Source organism: Merops nubicus, unplaced genomic scaffold, assembly GCF_000691845.1.
Source record: "Merops nubicus isolate BGI_N331 unplaced genomic scaffold, ASM69184v1 scaffold19623, whole genome shotgun sequence".
In the NCBI taxonomy this organism is placed as follows: Eukaryota; Metazoa; Chordata; class Aves; order Coraciiformes; family Meropidae; genus Merops; species Merops nubicus.
Genome location: NW_008601177.1, coordinates 3152 through 13575, shown reverse-complemented (window position 1 = coordinate 13575; position 10424 = coordinate 3152). Strand labels below are relative to the sequence as shown.

Below are 10424 nucleotides of genomic sequence, written 5' to 3'. Positions count from 1 at the left end.
TCTAAGCAACTTGATGGTTCACATTGTGCTTCAGGATTTTGGAAACAGGCTGTAGTTTGTCTACCTCAGGCTCAGGAAATCTTACCTATTGCCTTACCAGAAAGATTAGTCTTACCAGAATGGAATCAAATATATCAGTTTGGAATTAGAAGTTTATCCCACATCAAATATATTTAAGATGCTGTAACAGAAAGGTTTCTTTAGGTCTTTACCCACTGTTACTTCAGTGGGTATTTCAGTTATGTTTCCTGTCACTTGGTAGAGACCTTTAAGCAATGTCTTTAGGATGGTACAGTTTTAGTTACATCTATCACCTGAAAGTTATTCTTGCTTCAGGTTCTGGGCATCGCTAGCTGCTCTTTCTAACAAAACTTCGAAGATTTTTCTTTCCTGTTAGTGCACAGACACTGGGAGGCTGTTCTCATTCTTGCCCGCTGGCATGTCTCATAGAGGTGCTCTGGGTTTGAAGCATTGCATGCTCATAACCAGTACCAAATTGACTACATTTGCTTGAATTGATCTTCTGTGTAGCCTAGTGATGGACACGCACGTGCGCCCTAGCCGGGGTGTGCCGCGGGTGTCACGACCCTCACGTGGCTGTGCTAGTCTGGGAGGTTAAGCTGTGCAAAGGCTGACAAAAGAAGGGCAGGTGTAGTGTAGAAGTGTGGTGCTCTTCCAGTTAACGTGTCAGCCGTACTCTCTCACCCTGCCAGCTGGGCTTTATCAAGTTATGCTCATCCATTTTTCTCTTAATCACAAGAGATGTCCAAAAATGGAACTAATGAGGCAGTCTAGTTTAGTTTGATGTTCCTGTAGCATTTTGTGGTCTACAAAAAGCATCACAACAGACATCTTTCATTTTTAATGTCATTTCTCAGCTCACTTATTTGTTAACCATTTGTGTAAAAGTCAGTAAAATTACAATAACAAGATATGTGAAAATTAAGTAGTGACATGTAAGGGGATTGATCTGAAATATAAAAGCTGGCTAGGATTGTGTTTTATCTCAGTAAAATGTGAATGTATTTGTGGGTTGTCTGCCTTGATATTTCTCAGGATATCATTCTCACCTTTTCTATCTCTGAAAAATAGAGCAACATTTATGTTAATTACATGTGACAGGTAGCCTGATTTTATAAGACACATTTTTGGTCTCACCTAAGTTAAACAGCATGAGAATATTTACACTTAGATTGCTGAAAGAGTTAATATAAAAGGCTTCACATTTTTTTTTTTCCACTTGTTGATCACATATCTCACTTTGTAAAATCTATAGCTAAAAGAAGGAAATCTTGTCCTGAATATGACATTTAAATTATGCTTCAGGTCTGGCATTGCTCAGAGGTTTTTTTTTCTGACTCAGGTTTTTTTTGGTCAGAAACAGCTACCTCACATATAGAAAACAAAATCCTATGATTTCTTGCCCACATTTTCCAACGTGAGAGTAAAAAGCAACTCCTGACTAAGAAGTTAATTCCAGTTTTTAGTTACAGTCTCGTATTTGTTCAGTGCTTACAATGATTTTCATCTGCTAAAAATTAAGTAAATAACAACAGAGATCCTTTTTTTTCTACCAAGTCTTATCTCAGCAGTATGCCTCTCAGTTCCTGGTGAGGAAACGTCGAGCAAATTCTTTTATGGAAGAAAGTAAGAAGGGCAATCTAGAAAGAGAATGCATTGAAGAATTATGCAATAAGGAAGAAGCCAGGGAAATCTTTGAAAATAATCCTGAAACTGTAAGTATCTGATGAATATCTACAAGGTAGAGAGTAGTTCTTTGCAGAGGGAAAGCTAGAAGGACATAGAATTCACACTGCAAAGCTAAAAGAACTCCACCATGTAGACCAAGAACTGGTTTGAAATTCTTTTGTGTATAGGACTTACACAACTGATAATGAAGACTGTATAAGCAAAGAGAATAGTTGAATAGATATTAATTTCCAGTATGGATCACCAGTTTCAGACCACAGCTGTCTTCAAGCATTCCATGTGGGGAAACTCTGTTGGTTTCAATTAAAACTTTACACAGAGGATGAACGGTAGTGCCGTGCTTTTAATGAAAGGATTGGACATTTTACTGCAAGCTTTCTTCCTAGTGGGGAGAGTTCTGTTCCTCAGTTCATTCCTACTGCATGTTGTTTAGTATTAGGTATGTTTTATTCTGCTTTGTCCTATAAAGGGTTCATTACAAAATACACATGGTTAAAATGTATACTTGTTTTGCAAACTATGTCAGTGCCTTGTTCTGTCTTTGATAACATTGCATGTATTTGGATATAACGATTGTTAAGTTTAAGTAGTTTGACTAATCAACAATCATTTGTTTTTAACAATACCTATTTTAGTAGCACTTTTCCCTTTATTTGGAATTAATTGCATATGAGATGTTCAACCTATTCCTGGGTATTTTTGTTTATTTTAGGGTGAAATAAAAGAGGCTGCTCTGCATCCAATAACAACATTGAGCAAGATCCTTCCATATAAAGAGACAATTTTCAAAGCCATTTTGACACCCAATTAATTTTCATTGCCTTCACTTTGAAAATGTCCAATTGAGTGCAGTATCTTAATCTCTCTGCTGAGTCTCATGTTTATTAAATAAATAACCTGCTGTCTTGGCCTGAAAAACAGTGATATAGAAAACTTAGTCTGCATTCTACAAGTCAAAGTGACTTTCCTTTTTGTTTCTTTTGTAGTTATAATACCAATATATTGTAGAATGTATTCAGTGATATATTTTGCTGTAATTCTATCTACCTTAATTTTTTCTTACTCTTTGTTTTTCTTTTCTTTCTGCAGGAGTATTTTTATCCTAAATATTTAAGTAAGTACAAAAAAAACTGAACAACTCTACTACGTCAGTCACTGGTCTTGAATGATTTCCATGCTGATTATAATGCATAGTTGCTCCTAGGCAGTTCTGTGTTCTTAGATCTTAGCAGAGGCACTCAGAAGGTTGGGCTGTGATCAGCTGTCTTTAATATGCCCAGGCAAGTTTTCTGATTCAAGCTGTGAGAACAGACTCTTTGAAGATGCCATGCATAAGCTGTTGTAATTTCAGTCTAAATGAGTGTTTGTACTGTAAGCAGATTGTGTGGGTTTGCATTTGCAGGCTGCCTCGCCTCCCATCGCGCGGGGGTTTTCAGAGTTACTGCAGTTACTCCAGATTCTCCAGCTGACCTGAGGGCTTGTGTCAATGGTAAGTGCTAGATACTTAAACTAATGCCCTCAGATCTGAGAGCGTGCACATGCATGTCTAGAAAGCAATTCATATAAGTAGAAGAAGAAACAAATCTCCATTTAAGTCAGGCAAACTCAATAATCGAAAAGAGAAGCTGACAAAAAAAAATTAGGTGAGACAGAGTGTGCTGGAAAAGAAACGTGATTAACTGCAAAATGGAAGGCAAAGTTCTTCCAGAAAGAGAGAATGGTCCTACACCAACCCAGTCATGTTCCCTCGTGTGTCCTCTGTATTCTACCTCATCTTTGATTGTTATGCATGACTCTTTGCATCTAGCAACTCCTATTCTGGCAGTTAAAGCAAGAGATGATCTGGTTAATTCTCCTTTCTAACACTCTTTGGCCCATAGCTGCACTGTAGGCCTTCATGAGGTAGATAACATCACCAGCTGAAAAATTCAAATATTAAGCTGGAAGAGTGAATTGTGTTTTTTCTAGTAAATTCACAGGAAGCAATCTGTACCATATTCCCTACTTGTCACAGCTGAAACATCTCCCCAAACCTCTTAAACCTTTACAGCCCAGTTACATCAAAGAAGCTTTCAGTTGGTTTGAATAGGGATACTTAACCATCCAAGACTGGTTTTGTCACTGAAAGCAGTGGAAAGCATGAAGATCCTTAATAATTACACTGCACATGGTCATGGGTGAACATATTTTCCAGGTCACTTGGCCAGCGTGACTGCTGTCACAAACTGAACTATACTCCTATTTACATCACTCTTTCTCACTCTCATTAGAGGTCCTGGGAGGAAAGGATTTAGCAGAGATGTGTGAATGTGCAGTGTTTCTGTAGTACCCGGTGAAAACAACCACTTGATAGTCATTGTATTTCTTCATTTAGATTCACATTATACAATCAAAGTAAATAAACTGTTACTATTGGTAATTCACCAGGGTAAAGCAGAAGTAAAGCGAGTATGCATAAAACTTTCAAGTGTTTCTAAAGCCTAAATGTTTAACAAAAATTTATGCACACTTTTGGAAGTGAGCTACTGCTGAGAAACTGGAATTTAAAATTTCCAATAAAAACATCTAACATTTTTTTAAAAAATGTTTTCACTGAGACAAAGATTTTGTGGTACTGATATAAACATTTTTTCAAACTTAAAAGTTGCATCTTTATGAATTTATCAATCCAAATTGTTTTGATATTGCCAAAATGAAAAATCCAATTTTCTTAATGAGAAATAATTAAGTAATTATAAGAATTAGTTCATAATAGTACAGTAACCAGTTTGAATATAAAGCTGAAAAAATCAAGGAATAAAAATAACGATGCAAACAGAATGGAAAAATAATTTCATTGTTTTCAGATTTGTCCAAATTACCTATTTGAGAACACAAATGAGCTAAGAGATTTATGGATAAACATTTATAAAAATTTGTGAAGGCATTGACTTTTTAATGCCCGTCTAGGAAGAAACGGAAAATTTCACAGATCTTTTTTCTTACTTTTCTAATCGAAGCAGGTATCTGAGATGCAGCTTTGAGTCCCTAAACATTTGTGTCACATAAATCTGCATACTGAACTGCTTTTGAAAATAAACACTCAAAAATCCCTACAGTTACATCTGTCCAGCTCACTATGACACATCTCATGGATATCAGAGCCTCTGAGTAGCAAAGGGTATAGGTACCACAGCACATTTCTGGCCAGCTACCCTTCCCATTGCAGGCTGAGTGTATCTTCTGACACAGAGTTGTCACAAACATTTTTCAAAAAGCACTGCTAGGTGGTGGGTAAGAAGGCACCCTGAATGGGGAAAAGAGGAACACCAAGGTCACTTTTGGGACAAAGGGCTGCTACTTCACTGTTCCCATAATAGCATCTTAACCATCCATATGCAGACAGAACCTCTGTGTCCATCCAACCCTATCCATCTGGTCTTGTTTTCTTCCTCTAGCATATTTCACTGGTTCTCCTTTATTCATTCATTCATTTCTTCAGTGTTATTGCCCTTTGTATCCTTAGTTCACCTCATTCCATCTACTTATGTTTCACACTGCCAACCAAATCCATCTTCTCTCAGTCCAGACTCTCAAAAGCCATCACTTCCTTTTGGTCAAAAACATTAACAGTCAAGTTTCTTCTCCAGCTGCACACTCTCAAGGTGCCATCCATCACTTATGAAATGCTTTGCTCATACCAAATTTGGTTGACACACTTGTTCATGGACCTACAAAAGCAGTAAACAATTGAAAAAGAGGAAAAAAAAATGTAGGGAGTTCTAGAACTTAAGTTTGGAAATTACTGTGAAGGTTTGATATTTAAACTCCATTCCTTTTATTTCTTCTGTACAATTACTTCTCTCAGTCTTGATCTGCAACTGGAGTCCCTTGGTCTGCATTGTGAATATTACGTGACGTCAGCACCTATTCTAGAGGTGCTCTGTGGTTTTGGAGCTTGGCTGGCCTCCGGGCTTTTGGATTTACTTGCAGAAGAATTTAATTAGAAGTAGATTTAATTGGAAAATAAACTAACACAGATTTTGTTGAGCTTTCTGAGTCATAGAAGGCTAAACTTATAATTCTGTGGGGCTCAGTTCTTTAGTTCTTTTGAGTAAAGTAAGAAAAGTTTAAGAAATGTGGTGGGCCCTTACATAAAGAATTGTAGCAAGTTTCGGTCTTCAGGAACACTTGCCTTTCATTCCACTCTTTTGAATCTCTCTAAATCCTTTCTTCATTTCATTTTATCTGGTTTTTAGGACACTACTTTTTTAAAAAGCATACTTCAAAATGTCTTTCCAGAGCTTTACGAGAATATAACTTTAAAGTAGGAACAACATACTTGTAATATTGGGAGGCCTGCAAGAAAAAAAAAAAAAAAGGTCAAAAAAGCTACCAGCATATTCAGGAGACACAAACAGAATGATGCCTCCTGTGGTATGCTGATGTGCAATTATGAAAATGATGGGAAAAGTTAAAAGAACAGTATGCATTTTGATTAGAGAAAAAAAGGCAAGGTATTCTGTGTTTTCTGCCCTAATCTATGTATTTTGAGCCTTGCTTTCTGGGACCTTGCTAGCACATATAAGGAGTCTTCAGTCACTCTGTATGATGCAGATTTGCAAATACTAATTTCAGTGACAAATGAAAGATGACAGTATTAGACACTGATGTATCCAGTCCACCCCCAGGACTTGGGCAGCCAAGGAAACCTGAAGCGTTAGTTTCTCTGTAAATGTGACCCTTCTTGATCTGAGAAACTGAGCTCTGCAATCTTGAATTACTGGTATTCTTAAAAGTTTGGTATTTCTAGTGAAATTTGTGGTAGTATGGTGAGGGAGAGCACTGTTCTTTAAAAAGTGAAATACACCCCTAAACTGTAATGGAAATAGTGTCAGGTTTCCATTTGGTCACACCTTGTAGGGTTTAACATGGCTTCGTGAGTCATTTGTTTATTAGTTTTCTGTCTCACAAAGAAGAAGTACCAGCAGCTTTGTCTTTTCTCAGTCACTTGCACATTCTTGCTGGCAGAATTAGTAGCAAGGTGGTTGTATGGGTATTTGGTGTTATGCATCAAGCCCTTTCCTATTTCATTAAAGGTACCTGGGGGAAGACAAGAAGAAACACTAAACAGATCCTTGGGGAAAAATCACCCCAAATAACAAGTGTTTTTCCAATGTTTTGCATCCTTCAGAAATCTCAAACCAGTGTAGCCCTCTGCCATGCCATAAAGATGGATATAAGGATTGTATAGATGGACAAGCCAAATACACTTGTGTCTGTAAACCAGGATGGCAAGGAGAGAAATGTGAACAAGGTACAGTCTCTAATCTCATCATCTTAATTCTCAGGAACACAGTTTTAGTTCTGCTGTTATTGAATAGTATCAGATATTTAGGTATACCTGCTTCCATGCAGTTGGTCAATGAATGCCTTTCAGCAGAGATTTTCTTTTTGTTTTCCTTCTAGATATAAATGAATGTGAAGACTCAAATGGAGGCTGTAGCCAACGCTGTTCTAATTTACCTGGGAGCTACCGTTGTTTGTGTGAAGATGGCTACTTCATGCACTCAAATAAACGGGATTGCGGAGGTAAGAAGTGAGGCTTCAGGAGAACATTACATGACAGTATGTTGCCTGTTGAGCAGGGAGGGGCATGAATTTAGTCCAGTAGCTCTGTAAATGCTACAAGTCAGCAGAAACTTGCATTGCCTCTGAAAAATGTAGTCCTGCTTCAACTTGGCTACTCATTCCACCTCCAGGCTTACACCACTGCAAGCATTTGGGCAACCATATAGTGAACTAGATCAAGACATTGAGGGTTGAAACCAATTCATGGGGGAAAAAAAAAAAAAGAAAAAAAAAAAAAGAGAAAGGTGATGGATTCTGCTTCATTACTAGAGCTCCATAACACTTATTTTGGTCACTAACCAGTTTCACATACCCTTTGAGCATGTTAAAAAAAAAAAATTTGTAATAAAAAATAAAAATACAGTAATATACCTTAGTACCTAAAGTACTAGTTTGGTCATTTGATAAACTGGATTCATTACTTTGTTTCATTACACCTAACTACAAAATTCTAGGAATTTGGAGTACACACAGTAGCTAACAGAAAAGTAGGCCATATTCAGGACAGCTTTGACTTAAAATGCTGTGGGAGTCCTAGCAAGCCAAGTGGCAGAATTCCCTCTGTACAGTACCACTTCTGCAACTACTACAAAACAACAGAGAAAACTGGAAGGATCCCTGCACATTCAAGTGGGAATTGAAGTACTGCCAGGATTCTGATATTTTCCTGTCTACAAGACATTTAGTAAGATTGATACTATACACTGCATTTAGTTGTCACATCTGCATTTTGAAAATGACATTGAAAAATTGGAAAGAACACTGGAGATAGACACTAAAGCGGTTTGAGGGATGGAGAGACAGTGAGGGACTTGAAAACCTGACAACATAGCCAATTAAAAGATGATTGTGACATGGATCGACTGTAGCACGTAAGAAATTCTGAAGATTATCTCCTGCCTTTCTGGATGGCTTTTTCCAAGTTAATATTTTATTATACAGTCCAGTATAGTTTATAGGAAACCTGCATACTGTTTTTCTCTCTGCCTTCCTGGACTTGCATCCTTTTTCCTGTTATCCAAAGAATACATGAGAGACCGAGAAAGGCAGGAAGGCAGAGAATTTGTTTTTCACTGAGGGCAGGCAAAAGTGACTTTCAGAGACCTCTGGAAATCTTTACAGCTATAGCTATAGTCTGCTCTGAAAGCATGGTAGACCTACCAAGAGAGAGCCAGTTTGCCAGCCTCACTCAGTTTGCACAGATTTGAATGTACTCATTCTAGTAACTTGTTTATATTTCTAGATATAAATGAATGTGTGTTATACCCAAACATCTGTGGGACAGCCACATGTAAAAATACCCTGGGAAAATACGAATGTGAATGTGCAGAAGGTTACACATATAATTCAACTTCCAAGAACTGTGAAGGTAAGTCTTCCCCCGCTATGCATTTTCTCTTATCTTGCTTTTTTGTTTGTTGGTTTGGGTCTTTTTTTGTGTGGTTCTGTTTTTGGTGTAATATTTCTGGTGTTGGCTTTGTTGTTTTTTTTTGTTTTTTTTTTTTATACCAAACACCAGCATACCAGCATCTCATCTAGTGGTGTATTTATTAATCTTCACGTTATTTATTACAAAATAACTCATTTATTTGTTCTTTCAGAGGTTCAGTCAGGCTATATTAGGGTATACAGTTGCAGTGACCTACTCCTAGGTGTTGGTGAGTTTTATCTGTAAGCCAGATAACTTTCTCACTTTATGGGAGCTCTCTTCTCCCACTAGACAGGACTTGCTGTCCAAGCTCTCAAACCAGGTAGCATGTTTCATTTAGGTAAGTTGGAGCAGTGTGCTGAGGATCTGGATGTTGGTACAGTGTCTTGTACCTTGTTCTTAAGCATCATTACAGTTACAAGGATGGAATATTTGGTGCCAGTCAGTTTAATGTATATCCTTAACTCAGGGCAAGCTGTAGTAAAAGCAATTAGAAGTACTTATTTGTTAATTCCAGACTGGGCAAGACAGGAAGACTTATAAAGAGATAATCGCCAGAAATGAAAACTGTGAACACTTAATTGAGTTGTCCCAGAAATGTAAAAACCTTGTCTTTATCTATCTGATAGGCTGTATAGATGTTTATTTAGCCCTCATGGCCAGGAGCATAGTCTGTGTCCTTTATATATCCTTAGATCTCAGATACTGGAAAGAGCTTTTCACTGTGGCCTTTGAATTCATTCCATACCATTTATCTAATCCTTCCCTGGGGTACTTAGTTATGCTAGAACATAACAGTGTTAGAGTGAACTGATCTCCATCCTAGTCTGGAAGCAACAGCATGGCAGATGTATAGATTTTTGTATAAGGATTTAAGATAAAAGGACTCTTAAGATACTCTTTAAGATAAAAATACTCTTGAATATCGAGAAAAAGAACTATGTAAAAAGGAGCTGCACCAAAAGAATCTTTCCTCAGGAGTATTATTTTCAAAAATGAAAAATCTGGAAGAAAATTTCAAAACAAAGCTCTGTAACATTTACAACAAAGTTTAAAAGTACTGACAGCTAGCAGTAAAGCAACAAGAAGCCATTCATGCACAGACCATCATAAAATAACTTTTTCAAATACTGAAAGTATTTGCATAATTGTTCTAAAACATATTTTCTCTCTTTTTAAAGTTTAGTACACACATAAGAAATTAAATTTCAGTTGTAGAAAATTCCTCTTCATTGTAAAACTGTAAGAGCTTATATACCTCTTCTACATTTCCAGTTTAAAAAAAATACACTAGTGACTGATTTTTATTTTAAATGCTACCTTTATGTTATTGCTCAAAAGGACCCAAAAGTAACTTCTTGCTGGCTATAAATCTTTTGCCCTATGGCTTTTCATGCAGCATTCTTGTAACAAAACTTTTCATGTTGGTAAAGATTATATTTTCAGATGTCTGCTCATTGTCTAGTTACTATGAGATTAAAATGTTACTGACAATTTTGTGTCCCTCCGTGCACCGAAATGAGAAAAATTTCGCAGTAATTAATTTAATTCTTGCTTCTTTTAGTACTTCCTGAAGATACATGGGTGGCATCACATTTAATTTAAGTATTGTTTTTCTTCTGAAACATGGATTCTAGAAGCATGCAAGATGAGGACATTAAAACGAGCAGTCTTA

The 10424-nt window shown here is 36.9% G+C and overlaps 1 protein-coding gene across 1 annotated transcript; it reads left to right on the top strand.

The window, feature by feature from the left end:
- Nucleotides 1-538: 538 nt before the first annotated feature.
- LOC103770656 (vitamin K-dependent protein S-like) lies at nucleotides 539-8689 on the top strand (the record flags this gene model as incomplete). The annotated part of the gene is made up of 7 exons (XM_008937925.1): nucleotides 539-614; nucleotides 1579-1736; nucleotides 2800-2824; nucleotides 3113-3199; nucleotides 6884-7006; nucleotides 7159-7281; nucleotides 8564-8689. Coding segments are annotated over exons 1-7 (718 nt in total), but the record flags the coding sequence as incomplete, so codon positions are not given.
- Nucleotides 8690-10424: the final 1735 nt, after the last annotated feature.